The sequence below is a fragment of the Candoia aspera genome, chromosome 17 (assembly GCF_035149785.1).
Source record: "Candoia aspera isolate rCanAsp1 chromosome 17, rCanAsp1.hap2, whole genome shotgun sequence".
Taxonomy (NCBI): domain Eukaryota; kingdom Metazoa; phylum Chordata; class Lepidosauria; order Squamata; family Boidae; genus Candoia; species Candoia aspera.
This window is the reverse complement of record NC_086169.1, coordinates 2,362,174-2,383,020: the sequence shown is the minus strand read 5'-3', so window position 1 is coordinate 2,383,020 and position 20,847 is coordinate 2,362,174. Positions and strand designations below refer to the sequence as shown.

The window sequence follows — 20,847 nt, the reverse complement described above, 5'->3', positions numbered from 1 at the left end:
GTGTAACTAATCTAATTTTTAAAATATCTGGTAGTCTGAATATCTGATTCATATGGTCAGTTTTCTTTAGAAACTCCAAGTTATGCTGGGATCTCCTTTCGAGCCCCACACAACGACCCTGCGAGGTAGGTTGGACCGAATGAGTTTCCGTGGCTGAGATGGCTTGAACTCAGGTCCACCCACTCCAGCCTTTGAAATGCAAGAAATTTTGCCCCATCCTAATTTTAATAGATGGACTTCTTATTCCATTCCAAAACTGGAAAAAAACAGCGTCCCAGAAAAAATAAATACACATTAAAAAAAACACACCACACATTACAGGAATGAATGGCGGAAGGATGCCCCAATTTCCTGCAAGAGAATAAGAAAGGGGACTATAGAAATGCAGGGAGGAAGCAAATAAATAAATGGAATAAGGTAGAAGTTATTTAAAATAACTTAAAATTGGCACCTGCTTTTGGTTTAGGCCAGTTTTGCAAACTCTGAATTAGAGAAAGTTGCATGGAGTTGTTGCAGAAAACTAGCCATTGTTACTGGCCCCTCAGGGTTGCAATAAACCCAGTTTCTGGATTTGCCACTGGCTGACTGCATTTGTGCAACGGGCTCAGTTCTCAAAAACTTTAACCCTATTACAAGCTAACATTAAGTTGACATCTGTTAGACTCCAGCTCCCATCATCCCCGCCCAGTGAGGATAATGGGGAGTGGAGATCCAAACCTTTTTGTGAAGCCCCAGTCAAGTTCTAAATCCATGAAAGGAATGTACATTTCAGGCTAATATGTGCCTCTTCCAGGACACCAACACAGATTTGCCAGCACCAAAATGTCGTGTCCTCAATGCCACCCCCATGTGAGAGCAGCCATCAGAAATGTCTTCTGCTTTTTCAGTAAAATTGTTCCCCAAGGAGGGAATGGCCCGTACGCAGGAGATAAGGCTGTGGGCATCCCTCCAGGGGGGTGTCATTCCACATGAGTGGTAGGGCATAAAAAAAATCAGAAGACGCGAGTGACAAGCTTTCCCTGCATGGTCGTCAAGATGGTATGGACCATCCGTGATGGGGAGAACATCTATTTAAGGGAAACCATGGTTTTGTTCTCTCTTCATTGGTTCTCGTGGCCTTATGTGGGTTAGCTGTTGCTCTCCAAGGAAGAATTAATGGGCAGTCTTTCCCCCCCAGTCTTCTTTGGGGGCACTTGGGAGATGTTAGGTGGTCTTGGGAAGCTGAGGAACACTGGTGTTCGTTGCATTTAGCCTGGAGGCTTGGGGAAATCATGTTGGCTGGCAATGGTGTGTTTCCTGGGCTGTAAGGACAGGGAAAAGGAGGTTGGAGAGATACAGAATTGGGGAGAAAAGTCCTAGGGTTTCCTTGTTGGAGAATTTTATTGGGCAGAGGGTGGTGTTTGGGGGAGGACAAGGAATGGACCTCTTTCGTTACCCGACAAGGCAGCTACCTAGTATGGGTTGCAAGGGAAAAGTTCGACAGGGCAATGCTTTGATCTCAGAATTGCTCCTTGTCTTGAAGCACCTTGGAGTTGAACTTCTCTTCTTCTGGAGCATCTGAAGTTTCTCTGGAAAGGGTCTAGGGAGGCGAACTTGGCTTGTGGCTCGACCCACATCCTAGGTTTTCAAAGAAGGAAGACAACCGTGGGGCCTGTTTGCAAATCTCCTTCAGGGCTGGGCAAGGGAGAACTCCTGCCCCAAGCTGCTTTGGGGACCTGAGTTTGAGGGGGTTTCGGGTTGGGGACAGCCACTGAAGGAATCCCGCTGGGGTTCTCAGCCCCCCAAGTCACCCGGTTTCCACCCAGGCCAAATGCTTGGGTCCCCCCATCCAGGACCCGGGCTCCGTTTCACCAGCGACTGAACCCGGGGCCAAGTACAAAGGCGGCCCAGGGACGGGGCGGAGGGGAGAGGGGTCTGGGGTCACGGCTCCCCTTGGCCCGGCCGGGGGGCAGGAACGGCATCATGATGGATGGACGGCTGGAGGTGAAGGTGCTGGGTGGGGGGCAGCGGGCTTGAGTGATGGGGCGAGGCATGGGAACCTCACCCCGAGCGCGTCACGTGGCCGGGCAGATGGGCTGAGGGAGGTGGGCTCCATTGTGCCACCGAGGGGACAAATAAGGCTCCCTTCGCATCTCCTGACCCCTCGCATTGTCCGTCCCCTTCACCCCCCGCGAGGCTTCTCGACAGCCCCGCCACGGGGCCTCCCTTGCCCGCCTTCCAGTTGCTAAGCCCAGGCTGAAACGCAGCATCCATCAAGACGTCGCCGCAGAGGGGACAATCCCGGGTTCCCCGCCCCCACCCAGGGCTATTGTCGCTGGCAGAGTTTCACTTGGAGATGGGGGTGGCCCGCGGCCCAGGAGGCTGCAAGCAAGCCAGCTCCTAAGGGGATTAAAGGGCCTTTTGTCCCTGCCCCCCTCCGCCCGGCCCAGCCCAGCCCAAGGGCTTTCCATCTGTTTGGGGAAGTGAGGACATCCGAGGAACTGCATCCATCAGCTGGAAGAGAGCAGGATTCGGGGTCCTGCTTCCTCTGCCCGGAAGGGTTGCTTGGGGCACTTGGTCCAAGAAAAGAAAATGTCCCCCATTGGTGTCTTCTTCTCCCCTTTAGCCCTAAGCCTCAGAGAACCCAGCCACAATGTGTTGGGTTCAAGGCTAACCTTCCAGGCCACCTTCTCCTCCCTGGCCAAGTTGCACCATTCCTGATGCTTCAAGACCCTGAGATGGGTCCTCAGCTTCAGCAGAAGCCCCTGAGAGGCTGATGGGCCTTCAGTGTAGAGCTGACATTGCCAGGGGGGTAGGCTTTGGGGCAAAACATCCTGCTGCCTCAGTTGGATGGGGAACATTTCCGGAGTATCTGAGGAAGGTGACCTCTGGACATGCCCTCCCTGCTGTCCTCCTTTGGCCTGGCTCACTTGGTCTATGAATAGTATGGCTGGGGAACATCTGGAAAGCAATATGTGCCTTAACCTGGCTTGGCTTTGGGGCTGCAGAGAGTTCATTAGTCCACCTGTAGCTCAATTTTCTTCCATTGTGGACCTCAAGGTCATGGTGGAGGGTCTTCTGGTTGGGTTTAGCTTGTGGAGGATTCAGATCCTTCTTATCTTCTACTTACTTATTTAGGATGCCTCTAACTACCCAATAACTGGGTGTAGTAAGGTCTTTCTCATTTCCCAGTTCCTCTGGGAAACTTTAATTAAGTTCAGGAAGGAAGGATGGATTTATTAGGGACCAAGCTTGAGTTGTCTGCAGAAAAACTCCATGGTTCTGCTCTGATCTTCCCTTCTAAACCAACTGCCCCTTTTCTGACTTCGGAGCCCCAACCCTTTTTCTGCCCCTCCACAGGCCTGGCCCACCCGTCAGAGCTGGCGTTTGTCTTGGAGCCCAGCGATGTGATCGCCGTCCGGGATCGTCCGTTGGTCCTCCACTGCCAAGTGGAAGGCGAGGCGCCCATCGGCATCACCTGGTACCGCAACGGAGTGGCCCTCTCCAATGACAGCCAGACCACCATCTTGGCCAACGGATCCTTGCGTCTGGAAAGCATCCATCGGCGGCCCCGGGGAGGGAGCACCAAGGAAGACTCGTTCAACTCCAGCGCCGGGGAGTACAGCTGCACGGCTCAAAACTGTTACGGCCTGCTGGTCAGCCGCAAGGCTCGCATCCAGATCGCCAGTCAGTCTATAAAATCTATTTGACCCATCTTCCCTGTCGTCCTGGTGCCAAGGATAACATTGAGGCCCGGCAAAGCTGTGCCCCGTTTTTATTGCCTGTTTAAAATTTGGGAAAGACGGGGCAGGCTTATGGAACACTTCCGTTAACCTCAGTAGGGGTTTTCCAACTGGGCCCTGTGAGAATCTGATGGGGTTCCATGTCAATGAGACACTAAGCCCCCCAACCCCAAATTCACTTGAATGCAGCTAATTTCCTATCACAAGAGCTTTGCCTCTTGATCAGTGGTTTGAGGAACTTCTTTCTTTTAACCCAACGGCTTCCACGGCCCGGGAAAAAAAAAACTGGTCTAGTTATGGGGCAGCTGCAGAAAAGACCTCCTGGCTTGTCCCCCTTTCATGCCGAGCCTTGCATGAAGATTGCAAGTCAAGGCTGGCTCAAATTAAAGCTGGTTTGTTATATGGAGGTTGGCGGGGAGAGGGGGGTAACGTTTCGTTCCCAAACTATTTTGATCAAAGCCTTGAATAGGGCTTGGAAGCCGATCGAACCCCAGGTGGATGGGACGGTTTCGCGAAAGCTCATCCAGAAAGTCATTCTAGCTGCAATTTCTGAACATGCTTCAAGGGAAGCCCTGCTCAGACCAGTTTATAGCAGCCCAGCATAGGTGGCTTTGCCGACGAGGCAAATAGTGATAAGGCCGAGATGCTTCGCTCAGAGGTTGACCGTAACTGCGTGTCGTTTCTCCCTAAAGCTTTATCCAAGTTCCATGTGCACCCAGAATCCATGTCTGTTGAAGAAGGCGGTGTTGCTCGCTTCCAGTGCTTGATCCTGGGTGTCCCAGAAGCCACTATCACATGGGAACACAATCGGACAGCGCTGCTGACAGACGACTATCGGTGAGCTTTGGAGAGTGGCGGTGTGCCCAGGAAACCTGTAGATTTTGCTGGGAGAGGCACTTAAAAGAAGACACTTGGGGTTATTGGCTCTCTCCAATAATTCAGGGCTGGGAAGGAGAACTCAAGCCCTCGTTCCCACAAAGGTGTGTAAAACAAATCAGCAATCGTGCGAAACCAGCCGCGAGACAGAAATCGTAAGGGAGGGGGTGATAAGGAGGCCGTTTCAAGCTGTGGGCTTGCACAGCTGGCTAACTGGATCAGAAGACGACTTAGCCCTTGCATTGCTAAAACGGGCTGAGCTTGGTTAGCTTTATTATTTTTTAAAAAAAACTAGAAAACCCAGTCTTTGTTGTAGGGCATGGTGCCGGTTCTGCCCAGGAGGAATGTACTTTCCAGGGTCTTGGAGTTTAGGACAGTAATGCAGTAATTTAGCAACTGGGTCAAGGAAGTTGCTTGAATCCCACCACTCTGTTCTGGAGAAGCCCGTTTTCTTTAGAGGCACTCGAGTTGATTTTAACCCAAGTTGCTCAGTTTTGGAGCAAAAGCAAAGGAGGTAAAAAAGGAAGAGGGAAATTCTACGGGAGCACCGTGAGAAAAAAACAAACCCAAATGCAGGATCTTTCGCAACACGGGAGGCACAAGGCGTGAGTCGCTACCACAGACACCAAGGTTTTAAATTTTTTAAAAAGCTTGGGGGTTTAAGGGATGGGGGTGCAAGACACACCTCTCCAGCAGGACAGGATTATAAGCTCGGGTTGAGGTGCCAGCCTGCTATGGGAAGATCTGAAGACACCCCCCCACCGCACAAATTGGGGTACATAGAGCCATCTTCTCATTATTTCTCTCTTCCCGTTTCGCTCAGATTTACGCTTCTGCCCACGGGCATCCTACAGATCACCGGCGTGAGTCGTTCCGACGTGGGCACCTACTGTTGCGTGGCGAGGAACATTGCCAACACCCGCCACAGCCAGGAGGCCACCCTGAGCATCAGTGGTGAGCAGGGGGTGGCGGGACTCATGCCACGGCGGGTGGACTGACCCGGTGGATCGGTGGCTCTTTCGGAAAGGGGCGAGCGAGCAGAGCTGGCCATATTTCTGGGGAACGTGAATCAAGTCCGGAGAACAACTGTCCCGGGGTCACGAAGATCCTTTCGGTTTCTCGTCGGCGGGGAGGGGAGAGGCTCTGCACCCCTCATCCCGAAAGAAGGGGTACCGGTCTCAACTTCCTCACCCCACTCTTCCTTCAGTGTCCGTTCCCAAGGTCTTTAAAGAGCCGGTCATCTTGTCCGGACCGCAGAATCTGACCATTACGGTGCACCAGACCGCCATTCTGGAATGTATTGCTACGGGGAATCCTCGTCCTATCGTGTCCTGGAGTCGCCTGGGTGAGTGGGGATGCTGATGGAGACCACAGCGGGGTGGGGAAGAGGATGATGGGGTGGGGAAGGATTCCCTGAGAAGGTCAGGAGAGCGCCCCGAGGTGCGAGAAGAGGCCGAGGAGATCCCTCTTCCTACTACAGTCCCCAGATTGTCCTCTTCCCCGTAGATGGGCGCTCCATTGGCGTGGAAGGGATCCAGGTTCTCGGCACCGGCAATCTCATGATATCGGATGTGTCGGTGAAGCATGCTGGGGTTTACGTTTGTGCCGCCAACCGCCCTGGCACTCGGGTGCGCCGCACAGCACAAGGTATCCTGATGGTACAAGGTAAGCCCTGGGCGTAAGCCGATGGAAAGTGGAGGAAGGGCCATGTTGGCTCACCGGGGTAACGTTGGTGCCCTTTAGTTGGTGGAGAGGACCAGAACGTGCCCTCAGCTGGGCAGGGATGATGTTAGGATGGCTCTGACCCGATGTGATGGGCAGCTAGACCACAGTCGAAAGTATTTTAGAGACTGCCTTAGCATTAGGCACGAAAGCCGGCTGGGTGACCGTGGGCCAGTCCCTCCCTCTCAGCCTGGCCCACCTCACAGGGTTGTTGTTGTGGGGAAAAGAGGAGGAGGGAGGAGGATTAGGTATGTCCGCCGCCTTGAGTAATTTATAAAAATAATAAAGGTGGGATAAGAAAGTAAACAAATAAATAAATATTTGCAGTTGTGTAGGACAACTCTCTTGCCTTCCCAACATCTAATCAAGGAGGTTCTTCTGACGGGAACAGGCACAGGAGTGAAACCTCCAGCTTCAGAGGCAGTCTACACTTCACACCGTTTGGCTTCTTCCAAACTGACTGCCAGAAAGAGATCAGGACGCTTCTCATTCCAAAAATGTTGCATACCGAATTCTGAGGGGAAAAAAGGAGAAGGGAACTGGCTTAACGTCTCCTCCTCCTGCAGGACTTTGGTGACCCTTGATCTCTTGGTGGTGCTCTATCCTGCCTTATGCCCATCTCCTATATGGAAAAAGGCTGCAAAACAATAAAAACTCTGAGTTGCAGGTGTGGGTGGGTCCCAAGCGCACTTCTAGGTTGGTGGCTTTTGAACGGACGTCCTCCGCGGTTGACATCTTCCACTCCCACCCCGGAGATGCGCGGTCCTCAGGATCACCATAATTCCCATCCGCCCCCACCCTGCCCTTCCTGCTCGCCTTCCCCGCTCCAGCATTAACGACAGGCAGATCCCAACCTGCCACCTCCCCCCACCAGCCTCCAGCAGCCATTGATGTGGAGCCGCTGCTCAGATAAAGAGACGGGGGCTCAATGCCGTGACCCATGGGCCTGGGGACAAAGGAACATGGGTGATGGATGCCAAGAATAATTCTTCTCCGGCAGATAGCGGGGAGAGGTCTTCTGCAGATGGATCTCAGCGGCCTCAGATTTGGAGGCCGGGGCAGAGTTTTGGAAGCCGACCGCTTCGGAAACGGAACGGGACGGAGCTGGGGAGCCGGGGCGCAGGGTGGGCCCGTCTGTTCCCGCAAGGCCGATCTCCCCCGCTCTTGAGGTCAGCGGTGCGGCGACTGAGTGGCTTGAACAGACACTCCGAGATTTGCATGCCAGCTGGGAAGGCACGCTTGGGAGGCCAGCCCTCTCCTGTCCCTCGAGCGCAGGCACCCCTGGATGGCTGGGAGCAAAATTTGGGAACATCTGGGGTGAGAAGCAGAGAGGGAGAAGAGGGTGCAGTTGCATCTGGAGATGGGTCCAGCCTGCAGCCCATCAGGGCGGGGTTGATAAAGATCTGGGAATCCCTTTGTCCACTTGGAAAATCCGGGGATCACCAAACAATCCAGTGCCTAAAACTAGCCAGGATAGGAAAGGAACTTCAGAATTCTTCAAGCCAAGGTCAGGGTCCTCTTTTTCCCCGCGGGTGCTCCAGATACCTTACCCCTAACCTTTTGGGTTTTTATTTTTTTTTCGAGGGGGTGTCAGTTCTCCAGAGTGAGGACCTCCAGATTCCAGTAAGCCCCCCATTTATTTCCATTCCCTCTTCCCTGAAAGTGAAGCAGGGCCCAGCTCCTGACGGGAAAACGGTGGGGTGGTGGAGGTGCAAATTCCAGGCAAGGCTGGGGGTTGGGACCCAGAGTGGGTGGGTGGGGGAGAAGGGGAAGGGGGAGAGGTTAGAGTTCACCCCCCCTTCTGATTTCTATGCCTGCATTCCCCAGAGCCGTCTGGCCGGCAAAGCTATTTTCCAGCGAGGGGCTGTTCCTTGTCCTCCAAGCAGAGAGGGGAAGGGGGGTGGTCTGTCTTTGTTTGGGGCCAAGGCCGAGGCCGGGGCAGCAGGGCAGTGGGGGGGAATCTCACTGCTCTTTTCCCAGCCCTTTGGTGCGCTAATGAGATGCAGGACGTGGTGGAAGTGTAAAGCTCCTTTTTTCAGAGAGAGCCAAGCGTGTCAAAGAGACATCTGCCTCGCCGCTCTCCCACGCTGGCCCTAGCTATGGGGTGCACCCCCTATTGAAGGGACACTGCTGCCCTCTGCTTGCATCCAGAGGAGAACCCCCCCTCCACAGCAGTGCAACCAGCCCATTGGAAGGGGTCATCTCCCTCTTCTGTGGAGAGAAAAAGGCATTTAGGCAGCTGGCAATCCCACCACGTTTCGGAACCAGAGTCCTGAGGGAGTTTGCACCGGGTTTGATGCCAGTTCAGAAGACGCTGGGCACGTTTTGCTCCCATGGATGGGTGCCTCTCGCTCAGTGGGGCAGGATGGCCATTGTGTCTGGCTGGAGACGATTCTCTGCCTTCCTTGGGATTGGGGTGGGGGGGAGGAGGATGGGGTGACCAGCCACCGGACCCTAAGGGGGAGGGTCTGGGGCCGGCTGATGCAAATGAGCTTTGCACATCTGATGCCCAGCCTCGGAGGCAGGGAGAGGGGAGACAGGCAGGGAGGAAAAAGGGTCAAAAACGGACACCAAGGAGTAAATTTCAAACCTTGGCTCCACGTATTTCCCTGTTGCTCCAGCAGAGTATCATATCCAAAGTTCTTGGCCCGTTTAATCCTATGTTCCTTGACTTGTTCATCTTCCAGATTCATCCACAACAATAGTACCGATACATGCTGAAACTGAATAAAGTTCTTAATAATAATAATTGAAGGGGGAAAAAAACAGACACCACGGGGCACAAGCCTGAAATGGTGTGAAAATCCCAAGCGAGCAGCCAACTCTGCAGTTCCCCCAGCCTGCATTTTGCGTCCATTTCCCTGCCTTGTCACCGCAAACTGTCCTCCTCTTTAATCACCTCCCCCAAGCTTTTTTTTTCTACCTGCCAAGAAGGAATCCCCTTTCCCTTAGCTTGAGCCTGTATCCTTAGAAGCACAGAAGGTTGGAGTTAGGAGAGACCCCCAAGGATCATCTAGGCCAACCCTCTACCACGTGCAGGAAATTCAAACCTCCATGGGAAGGGGCTGTCCAGCTGCTTCTTCAACCTGCAAGTTAGACAATTCTGTGTCTCTCCTTCAGCTCAGGAGGTTTTCCCTTCTATTGAAATGAAGTCAAAGTAGCTGCAACTTATCCTCGGTATTTATTTTGCAGGGGGGCGGAAGTTCCCCTAGGCTTGTTTTGAGTCGCTCTGTCCAAAGGACTAGAAACTTGAATGCTCAAAATGGACAGTGCCACGGATGGGCCTTACTGGTTATTGGCATATCTTTGCTGACACTCCCCGACTTTGCCTTCCCCAGCGCCGCCAGAGTTCGTGCAGTGGCCTCAGTCCCTCTCCAAAATGCCCGGCACCAGCGCCATCTTCACCTGTGTGGCACAGGGTGTGCCCGAGCCTCACCTGATCTGGCTGAAGAACGGGAAGGTCCTGGCCCCTGGCGAAAACATCAAGCTCACTCACAACAACAGGTCGAACCTCGCTCCACTGGGGTTGAAACACTTCCTCCTGAATGTTTCGCCAAAGGGTCCCGGAGTCGCGGGCAAGCGTTTGCCTTTCCACTGACTCTCTGAGTTGGCAAGGGGAGAGGGGAGGGCGAGGATTGAGGGGGGAAAGCTTAACATTCAGCACTTGGTCTCGGAAAGGGGTTTCAGATGGGGTTGTGCCCAAAAGGCACCATTTGGCCGGTGGAACTTGCCGCCACTAGCTTTGCTTGCCCGCGGAGCCTAGGAAGGAGGTTGAATTAATCCCTGGCCGCCTTGCCCCTCGCCTCCCTGCAGCACCCTAATGATCCAGGCGATCACGTCTGCCGACGAGGCCATCTACCAGTGCATCGCGGAGAACAGCGCTGGCACCAACCAGGCGAGCGCCCGGCTGGCCGTGGCCCTGTCCAAGGAGCTGCCCGGTTCCCCAGAAGGTGTGCGGGCCGTGGCCCTCTCCACCACCTCCATCCGGGTCTCTTGGCTGGAGCCTTCCCTGGAGGTGACCGAGGCCATCATCGGCTACGTGCTTCACATCCGCAAGGCGGGAGGTGAGCCAGGGGCCGGGGCCCTTCCTGCCCCTCCTTTGGGGCCCCCCAAGCCTCCCCCAAATCTCCCGGGTTTCCCCGCCCCATGCGCCTTCTCTCGGTTCCCTCTGCAGAATCCGACAGCCGAGAGCTGCAGGAGGCGGTCAGCAAAAGCACCTTCCAGCATGTCTTCACCAACCTCGAGCCCTCGACCACGTATTCCATCTACCTGAAGGCCTATTCCCCCCTGGGGGCCAGCCAGGACTCCCAGCCCATCCTGGCAACCACCCTGGGCAGCAGTAAGTCTCCCGCCTCCCCCCGTTGACCCTGGCAGGGTGGGGTGGAGGCCGCCCAGCCCGATGTCCTTCTTGCTCCTTGTCCGAACCGAAAAAGGCCCCCTTGGGTTTGCACACGGGCATTTGCAGGTTGGAGACACGGTGCACGCGGTCGTCAGCAACGTCAACCCAATTTGGGGCAGAAATCCTGCTCTGGGGGTGAGCCTTGCCCACTGCTAGGAAACGCTCAGGGGGGGCAGGAAAACAGATCCTGCATCTCCCGTCCTGCATCTCTGTCTGGGGAGGAGAATCACTCCCTCGTCCTCTGCTCCCCAGTCCCGGCTGCCTTGGGCTTCTTCACCAAGGTCCTGAACATCAGCACCATCCAGGTGTTTTGGGAGCTGCCGTCGAAGCCCGGTGGGATTGAAGGGTTCAGGGTCTACCTTCGGAAGCTGCCCAGTGCCCACTACGAGGGGCCGCAGATCTTGCCTGGCACGGCCAACTCCTTCATCTACAGCAACTTGGGTGAGTTCTCTGTGCCTCCAGAGGGACGGCCCAGGGCTTGGGAATGGCACCCCTTGGCATCTGGATTCAGGGCAATGGGTCCTTTCCCAAAGATTTTGGAAATACTTACCTCTGCAATTCCAGCTGCCCATCCAAGGGACAATGTAAGGCCACGAAGACCTGGTTACGGGCCCGGGTCTAGGGCCCTGAACGTGTGAACGGTCCTGTTTTTTGGTTATATTAACATCTATGCACTGTTTACTTGGTGGCCATGTGTATTTATTCTGTAACTTAATTGTTTTCATTGAAATTGCTTTAATCGTTTCATGGTTTTTATTGTTGTAAGCTGCTCTGAGTCACTTGCTGAGAAGGGCGGCTATAGACATAGTATAAATAAATAAAATAAAATAAACAAACAAACAATGCTGGTGGGTGTTCCTTGCTTTGCTCAGAGTTGGAGAAACCACGCAACCCATCTGCCCGCTCCTGAGAAAGGGAACACTTCTGCATTTCTGCATCACAGCTTGTCGCTGTTTGCTGCAGCTGCTCAAGAATGCAACCGAGAGATTTGCAAAATTCTTTCTGCAGCACGGACGTTGCTCTGCAATCTTGCAATTTTTTGCTCCTTGGGAACATGCAGAGAGCTGAACTTTTGGCCCGGGGCGAGACACCCATCGCATAGCACCCTCCCCAAATGCAAGAGCTGGTCTGGCTGACCCCCCCACCCCCAGGGCCAAAAATTCAGCACCCTTCAGGAGCAGGAAGAAATCCAACAGGCTTAGGAACAGTTTAAGCCCACTGGGAGATCTGTCTGAGCGGAGTCATTTCAGTTTTCCTTTTAAAAGTTGTTTTATTTTAAAAGAGAGAAAAAAAGGACGTAGAAATTGGAAACTACAGATTTTGCATGGAAAAGTTTGCAGTCTTGTAAGATAAAGTGAAAAGCAAGCACAAACGCCTCCCGCAAAAGAAACGTATTTATTCATTTATCATATTTTTATCACTTTGTTGTGATAAAGTTTTTTATCAGATTATTTTTATCATTGCCTTTTATCCGTCTGTAATCAGCTTGGCTTCAGATACCCAAATCATTTCATGACAGTTCAGGCCGTGAGCCTTTTCAAAAACACCCTATTTAACGGCTCTTAAAACTAAATGCAAGAAGAGCTGAGAGATCAAAAATAAACCACGGTGGTCAAAGAGTTTAGAACTCTTAATTTTCAAAGACAACCAAAACCTTGGATACGGCATGGATGGAACTGTACTCTGTAAACGGTTTCCAAGTTCAATTGAGACCAACCCTAGACTTGTTTTTTTCCCCCACGTAGTAAGTTACTTGGCACACGGGGCGGGGGGGTAATCCCATTGTTTAATCCTCCGTTCTTTTAAAGGAATTAAATGTGGTTTCCAGGGAAAATCAATCTGTTTGTCTATTTATCTAATATCCATCCATCCATCATCTCCCTTTGTCATCCATCCATCCAACTCCCTCCATCATCTATCTATCAATGTCATCCATCTACCTCCCTCCCTCCGTCATCTCTCTCTCTCTCCATCATCCATCCATCCATCCCCCTCCCTCAACTATCTATCTATCTTCTCTGTCATCCATCCATCCATCCATCCATCCATCCATCTCCCTCTGATCTCTCTCTCTCCCTCCCTCCCTCCATCATCCATCCATCCATCTCCCTGTCATCCCTCCCTCTCCCTCTCTCCATCCATCCTTCCCCCGCTTCTCTGCTGTCCCGCTGTAGCCCTCGAACAGTGGGAAAGGCTGCCCCCTTGAGTCTCTCCCTGGACCTGACCCTGCGTTGCTCCGTTCTCCCCACAGAACCGGCCATCTACGAGATCAAACTCCAGGCGTTCAACGGGAACGGCGACGGGAACAGCAGCCTGCGATTTGTCTCACTCCGGGAGAACTCAGAGAGACTGGGTAAAAGCCGGCAAGAAGAGTTGCCCTCCAACGAAGTTAGGGGGACAACATCTGGGGCACGATGTAGCAACAGCCTTGATCAGACCGCTGGGAGGAGGTCCTGTGAGCTCCTGGCTGTGAGATGGAACCCCCGTTCCAGGCAGTCCTTGACTTAGGACCATTCGTTTAGCGACCTTTCAAAGCTACGACAGCGCCAAAAAAGTGACTTACATTGGTCCTCACACTTACGACCATCGCAGTGTCGCTGCGGTCACATGATTAAAATTCAGGCGCTTGGCAACTGGCATGTATTTATGACAGTTGCAGCATCCCGGGGTCACGTGATCGCCATTTGCGACCTTCCCAGCTGGCTTCCGACAAGCAAAATCAACAGGGAACCACTCGATTCCCCTAACCACCGCTGCAAAAAATGTCATAAAATTGGGTGCAGTCACGTGATGCCTCGCTTAACGACTGCACCACTTAATGACAAACTTTCAGGTCCCTATTGTGGCCGTAAGTCGAGGACTACCTGTATATCATTTCCCCCCCCAAAAACATCTTGAATTTTGTACTGAAAGAAAACGCCCCACTAACGGTGCAATAAAGAATACATATAAAAGGGAGTAAAATAAACGAAAATATAAGAAAAGACAAAGAAAAATAATCTGTATAAGATGAAGAGGCTCAGCCTTTTAACTGGTATTAAATCGTGCAGAAGCATATCACTCATTATTTGCAGGATATAAAGACATTTCAAAACTCCAGAACCAACACATCTCCTCTTGAAAACCAGGCGGGTAAACCTCTCAGAAGCCACGTTCTTTATAAAAGCTTACATTCCCTGTTGGGGGAGTATAATTCAGCCCCCCCGTTTTACATCCTTAACCACTCAGGTGCTATTAACACACACACCGCCCAGACCGGTGGAGCGACGAAGGGACGTGACCAAGTCACGTGAATCCAAGAACACTCAACTCCAAAATCCAAAATTTGGGAAGGCCCAGGGCCATCGCAACACCAGGTGTCAAAGTGGGAGAGCTGAAGGAAATGCTGATCCCCCCCCTTCTTTCCCTGCAGATGCCAACTCGGTTTGCCAATGCCGACAAGATGGGGACACCTCCCTGGCTGGCATTGTGGTCGGCGTCCACATCGGCATGGCGTGCATTATTTTTTGCGTCCTCTTCCTGATGTTTGGCTACCGCAAGAGGCAGGTGTTTTGAAGACCCCCCTCCGCTGAAATTGCTCCACTCCACTAGGCCTCCTTTCCTCTCCTTCCCGCTATCTACCCCACGTGTAGACGATGTCAGGGGGCAACGCTGTCTTTTGAGGCCCAAGATCCGTGCGGATGGAGCTCTCGGCTTCTGCGTTTCCACGGGGGGGCTCCATGTTCATCCCTCAAACGACTGGGCTCTGCTTTGCTGTTAATGGAGCGTCCACATCCTGCCGCAGCCTAGCTCAAAAGGCCAGAAACAGCCTTAGTGCGATTGGAGGTGTTTTATGACTCCCTGCAAGCGGGGGTCCCTTCTGTAACTTTCCCGTTTTTCTCTCCAGCCTTTTCTGCAGGAAAGGAGCGCAAGAAAATTGGACGGTCCCGCAAGGAACCGAATTGGTGCCAACCAGCTGCCAGGATCCTCCTCTTACCCTGCGCAAGCCAGAGAGCAGGGCAAAACCTCCGGAAATGGTGGAACCGGTTCCTCGGGTGAGGATAATTGGCCGTTGCTGTGGCCGACGTTCGGAAGAAGGTCTTGATGCCAGAAAGGGGCTGGATGGTGAAGGTGGAAGGTTCTCTTTCCCTGGGGGAATTTTAATAGGGCCTTCTGCACCGCAGGTCAGATGGACTGCAGCTCCTACGGTTTGATTGTTTCAGGCAGAAAAATAATCAGGTCACTCATGGGCGTTGAGGTCCAACGTGTTTGGAGGACACCACGCAGTAGAGAAAGATGCAGCACCGTCTGCTCGTGACTCGCCAAGTTTTGGTCTAAACGACCGCTCTTCTGGTCGATGGATTGATTGATTGACTGAGGTTCCATCAAGTCATTCTGGACTCCTAGCAACCACATAGATATTCCCCATGAAGATCTGTCCCCAGCCTGGTCCTTCAGGTCTCCCAACGACGCCCCCATTGCCACCGTAACTGAATCCGTCCTCCACGCTGCTGGCTGTCCTCTTCTCTTTCCTTCCACCTTTCCCAGCATTCTCCAGAGAGCTGGGTCTTCACAAGTGTCCACCTTGACTTGAAGGAAACTCGGCTTTTGGGGAGGAGCAAAAAGGGGTGATGCCATGTGGGTGTGGAGAGCGAGAGGGGGACAGGATGATCTCAAAGAGATGCCCCAACCTGGTTGTACTTGCTTTGTCTTTGCAGAACAGCTCCTCAGATGGACACACCACCCGGGACGGTCCTCATTTCGAAGTCACAGTTGAGCGCTGCCCTCTGTCCCAGCCCAGTGGTTAGGCCAAGGCCCTGGGAACGTGGCGTAGGGAGAGGCCTTCCAAGGAGCAGGGTGGCAGCTCCAGAGAGGCTGGGCCTCCCCTTACCCCGCTGCCTGCCAACCGCAAATTTCCAAAGAAACTACCTCACCTCTCTTGGAGACCCCAGTTTCTATCCCAGTCACCACTTCCCCTTTACTCCCCCTTCCCCGTTAACCTGGAGGATCTATTTTTGATACAAAAAACTAAAACTACCTCAATGGCCGGCCAAATAAGACCTCCCCGCCAGTACTTCCTCACCAAAGGGGGGAAGAAACACGGGGACCAGCTTCATACGCCATCCCAAAGTATCCAGACCCTGAGGCAGCCATCCAGAGGAGGAGATGGAGAATGGGGAGAGGACGTGGTTGGCTTCTCACTGCTCCTGTCTGGCTGGCTTGGGGTAGAGATGGAAGCTGACCCCTTCAGTTGTGCCAATGTGGGAGAGGGGAGGCGGAGGCCCCCAAATTATTCCCAATGAGTCTTGTTTTCCACTTGGGGCAGGGGAAGACCGTCCCTTTCTGCTATCCCCACCCAGGGTGCCTGGGAATTCGGCACCAGCGTACCAAATATCATGAAACCAAAAGCTGTAGCAGCAGAGATCCCCCCATTTTCTACCATGCCCCCCATCCCTTCCTTCCTCCATCCCAGGGGGAGTGTTGTCCCAAAGCCTCCTCTTTCCTCCTTCTCCTTGCTGCTTCTTTCAGAATCTTTTTTTTTTTTGGTGGATATAGCTATATATCTATATATTACATATATATATATATATAAGGCCTCTATCCAATTATTTTTTAAGAGGGTAACACACACAAAAAAATGGCTGAACTGCTTCCAAAGATGTAAAGCTTTAACTGGAGGAGGAAGGGCGGGTGGGCTCTGGTGCAGGAGAGGAGGAGCTTCAGCAGAAGTTGCGAGGTCTTCGGTCACACAGGGAGCTACTGATGGACATGTACCAGTAGGACCACTTGTGATTCTATTTTAGGGAGGGGGCAACTCAGTCTCCAGTGAAGGGTCATCTCTAGCTGGAGGCAAGGCAACTTCTCCCCAACCTCCCTCTGTTGTAGCAATGATTTTTTTCAAGAGTTGCCTTAGAACGACCAAACTCAACATTGTGACGTCACCCAGACGTGATGTCAGAAGCTTGTGATGGTAGCTGCACCAGAGACTCTCCCTTCCTTTTACCCCCTTTCTTTTCTTCCTGAACCAAGCTGTTTTTCCTAGCCTTCACTCCTCTTCCTTGAACAGCAAAGCCAGCGTGGCAGGATCTGCTGTAGCTAAGCTCTGTTCGGATTCCCACCCAAACGTTTGCTTCTAGATGGAGGTGGGACAAAAGGTTCAGGCCTCCTCAATCCTTATGGGATTGCCATTTGTGGTCTGGGGGTGCCTAGAAGTGAAAATGGACCAGCATTTTGAGATTTAAAAAAAAAAGATGGCCACAAGAACTGCAGCAACATCAAGGGTAGGAAGAGAAACTGGATGGAAACACCTGATGTTCTTGAGAAGGTGGCTACACCTTCCCTGGCCCACTGGTGGTGATCTCTTGTCCTTCTGCCTCTTTCTACTCTTTCTTAAAAGAAAATTAAGGAAGGAAGAAAACAGGAGACAGAGAGAGAGAGAGAGAAACCATCTCTCTCTTTCTGCAAGAGATTCTAGGACTCAAGAGTGTTGGCAGGATTGAGTTACGGCGCTTGCTGGAGGAAAGAACACCCAACCCAAAGTTTTGTGCTGAAAAAAAAAAAGTATCCTTAGATAGAAGTTTCCTAAAGCTTTGTTCCTACCTCCTTTTCATTCTAGTTTCTTCTCTAGAAACTATAACCAAAATGCCTCCCTTGTCTTTCCCTTTCCTACCCCGAATTTGAATTTTCTTTCCTGGATCTTTTCTTTCGGATTGTTCTAGTGCGTTAGGCAAAACTATGTTTTTTTCCCATTGCTGAGATGAGTTGAATCTTTTTTTTCCTCGCTTCCCTTCGAGTAGTGTGTGCTTCCCAATGTAGGGAGGCGTGGGCAGTGGTTCAACGGCAGGGCCAGAGTCAAGACTAAGGAGCAAGGGCGAAGGACTCACGTGGGCCCAGAACGTCGATAGCTCCATTTAATATCTACCTCTCCACCTGTAACCAAAGGTATCTTGTTAGCAACCTGTTGCAGCTCATGTTCAAGCGTGTCTCACTAGGATTTCTTTCTTACAAGAGTTTTGACTGCAGAGCTTTAAGAAGACGCCATAAAGCACACTGTCTGGAATTCAGCTGCTGTGGAGTCCTTGGTCTTCTCTGAGCGTGGCGGTTTTCTTGCAGACATTTCACGGCCCAACTAGGCAACGTCTTCAGTCAACTTCAGGCAATGACTGAAGATGTTGCCTAGTCGGGCCATGAAACGTCTGCAAGAAAACCACCACGCTGAGAAGACCAAGGACTCCACAGTTCAGCCCTGAGCTTCAGTTGCTCTTCTTCCGAAATCTAGACTTGGTTTCAGTGGTGGGCCAGCTGGGATGAGCAGGAAGTAGGTTACTCTAATGGCGTCCTATGGGGCTCTTCCCAACGAATCCCCAGGGCTCTCGACCTGACCTGAAGCAGAGTTTTTTAAAGATCCCTCTTCCACAGACATGTTCTCAATACCATGCCAAAGATTGCATATTTTTTTCCCTCTGTATGAGAGTATCCTTGCACACCCAGTTGGGAAGGTTGCTCTGCAACCCTTCCGGATCTCTGCTTGCTCCATCTAAGAAAACAAGAGTCCAGGACGTTGCATCCACCTCTTTTCTGATAGCCGAAGAAACGTTTTCACAAGTCCCCTTCGTAGGGCCCTTTCAGGGAGTTGGGGATCGACTCATTGCTCAGCCAGATCTTTCCAGCATCTTCTGGGCTAGTCTCTCCTTCTTTTGGAATTGAAGCAGGAATCTCAGAAGGGAGCATTTTCCTTAATGACCCCTGAGTTCCTCTCCCATGTAGGGTTTTTTCCCCATGGAGTTTTAGAAGAGGCCTCTTTATAGGGAAGGCACCCTTCTTTCTCTAACACACTGGGGACTTTTTTTGTTTTAGAAAGAGTTTCCCCCTTCCTTTTTATAAGGGCACTTTTTAACTCTTCCGAATGTTCTAACAGAAGGAGCAACGAAATGTGAAAAATGGGTCCTTCTCCTTCTGAGTATCTGGGCTTGCTTCTGGAGGACAATTTTTCTGCCAACCTGTGGATTCCGATTAAAAATCCCGCCCATGATTGGAACCGCTCTAGAATTCATGGCAAAGTTTGGCGGCCTATGGATTCAGGGTAGGGCAAAGAAATACCTGGTTTTGTTTTGTCCATCTGTCCAAAACTGTTTTTCCTTCACCAGAGGTGATGGGAGAAGTGGATTCCTGAAGAAGTGGCTTGACTTACAATTAATTGTTGGCACTTGGGATGCATAAATGCATTTTTCTTCTTGTTTGATTGTCCAACTACTATCTTCCACTCTGTTGCCACTGAACTACAGTATATATCTTCTGGGAAGTGAACGCTGATGGAAATAATCAGGATATATAGGCTTTTACCCAAAATTAAACATCTGCTCTTTAGATGGAAAACTATTTTAGCAGAAAGTTGTATTTGAGATGGGTATCTTGGATCTGAAACCCCGCATCGATAACGGCGCTTCATTTTTGTTTGAATCCCAGATAATTTGTCCTTTCCCTTGAAATATTTAATGATGGCTGTAAATTGGTGGGAGAATTGGAAGCCTGGCTTTTCTGCCCTTGAACCACTGTTGATAGGCTTATTAAAGGAGAAAAAAAAAAAACGGCTAGTACCAATGAGATAAGGACATGCTTTTGAACCTAAAAATTGTTTTTAAAATGGATGCGTTTGTGGAACAAAGACGCAAGCTTTAAAACGGCCCAGCCAGAGTCTCCTTGGAAGATAAAAATGGGAGGAAGGAGACTCTGCATTGTGGAGAAGTTAATGCCCTCTGCAAGAGAGGAATCACAGGCAAAGAAGGGATGAAGAACAGCTGGACATTTGGAGCACCAGCAGGACACTTGGGGTCGGCAAATTCCAGCTTGGAGAAAGTGACACCAATCCAAACTGGAACTCTGGTCTTCTCCATCATCACCGTTCTCTGAAAAAAAGAAAAAGAGGTTGTGCGAACCCCAAATTACTTAAGGTTTTGGAATTCAACAGTGGCTATTTCACGGACAAATTCAAACTGCCCGTCCAAGGCTGAACACAGTTGCCCGAATTAGAAAAATGTCTTTTAAAAAGGTGTCTGGAAGGAAGGAAGGGTGGATGAGTAAAACCTCACGACAATGGGAGACGGGTGGGTTGGACCTGTCCAAATATTTTTCTCAAAATCCTAATGTTGCCTCCTAATTTTAGATACTGATGGAGTTTGGGAATTTTTCCTCCTCCTTTTATGAATTTATGGTCCCCCCTACCTCCCGTTTCACAGCAAAACAATCCCATTTAGCCACTGAGGATTTCAGAACCTTGAAGGTGCAATGCCTTGGAAACCTTTCTTGTCTGTGTTGAAAATTAAAAAGAGGAAAACAGTTCTTGGTTGCCTGTTTCTTTGGGTGGGGCGGCAGGGTGGTGGTGGAAGAATGGGTCAATCCATTTCAATCAATCAATCAATCAATCATTGCTAATTGAACGGGTCAGAATATTTCGCTAGCAGCCAAGTTGACACTGGACTCAACTTTGGGGCATGGAAAAGAATCCGTGTCTCAATCCGTGGGCTGTTTGTCCAGTTGGGAGGGCAGTATGGACTCTGGTCGCACAACGGCAAATGAACCAACAGTTTCTAAATTGGCCTTTTCAGAGGTTGAACACCCCCACCCGCCTTGTCCCAAATCTTCTGCACCTCTTCCAACATTCAGAGACCCACAGATAGGTTGCTGTGAGATGCACCAAGCATTGAAATTAGTCTGAAATTAATGGGGGTGGGGGGAATGAAGATTCCCTACCTGCTTTGCAGTGAACCGGCAGCCAGATCTGCATATTTGGTGTTACGCTGGTGTCTCGGTGGTGCTTGAGTGGCCAAGCAATGGGGTGAAGGGGGTCCACCAGATTTGATTGCCCACGTTTCTACCCTGGTGCAATCCAGAGGTTCTTGGCAATGATGCATCTGGAAAGGTTATAAACTTGGACAGGAAGATACCAGCTTTCTTTTGCTTGGACTTCACAACAACAATTTAAGGTCTGCGGGGCGCCACAGCGCAGACCGTGGTAAGCAGTTCGCAACACTAACGTCCGCTGATAACCTGCAACACCAACCGGTCTTTTACGACCGCCCAAGTTGGTCCAGTCCCAAACTTATTCTGGCCGCCGAGGCAGCAATCCAACACATCAGCCACATCAAAATG

At 51.3% G+C, this 20,847-nt stretch overlaps 1 protein-coding gene across 1 annotated transcript; it reads left to right on the top strand.

The window, feature by feature from the left end:
* Window positions 1–778: 778 nt before the first annotated feature.
* LOC134506829 (immunoglobulin superfamily DCC subclass member 3-like) lies at window positions 779–15,506 on the top strand. The gene is made up of 15 exons (XM_063317190.1): window positions 779–849; window positions 1,833–1,996; window positions 3,340–3,666; window positions 4,415–4,559; window positions 5,422–5,552; window positions 5,806–5,943; window positions 6,105–6,263; window positions 9,659–9,824; window positions 10,134–10,384; window positions 10,495–10,659; window positions 10,972–11,160; window positions 12,971–13,072; window positions 14,132–14,261; window positions 14,606–14,753; window positions 15,417–15,506. Exons 1-15 carry the CDS (start codon window positions 779–781, stop codon window positions 15,504–15,506), a joined length of 2,376 nt encoding a protein of 791 aa, XP_063173260.1.
* Window positions 15,507–20,847: the final 5,341 nt, after the last annotated feature.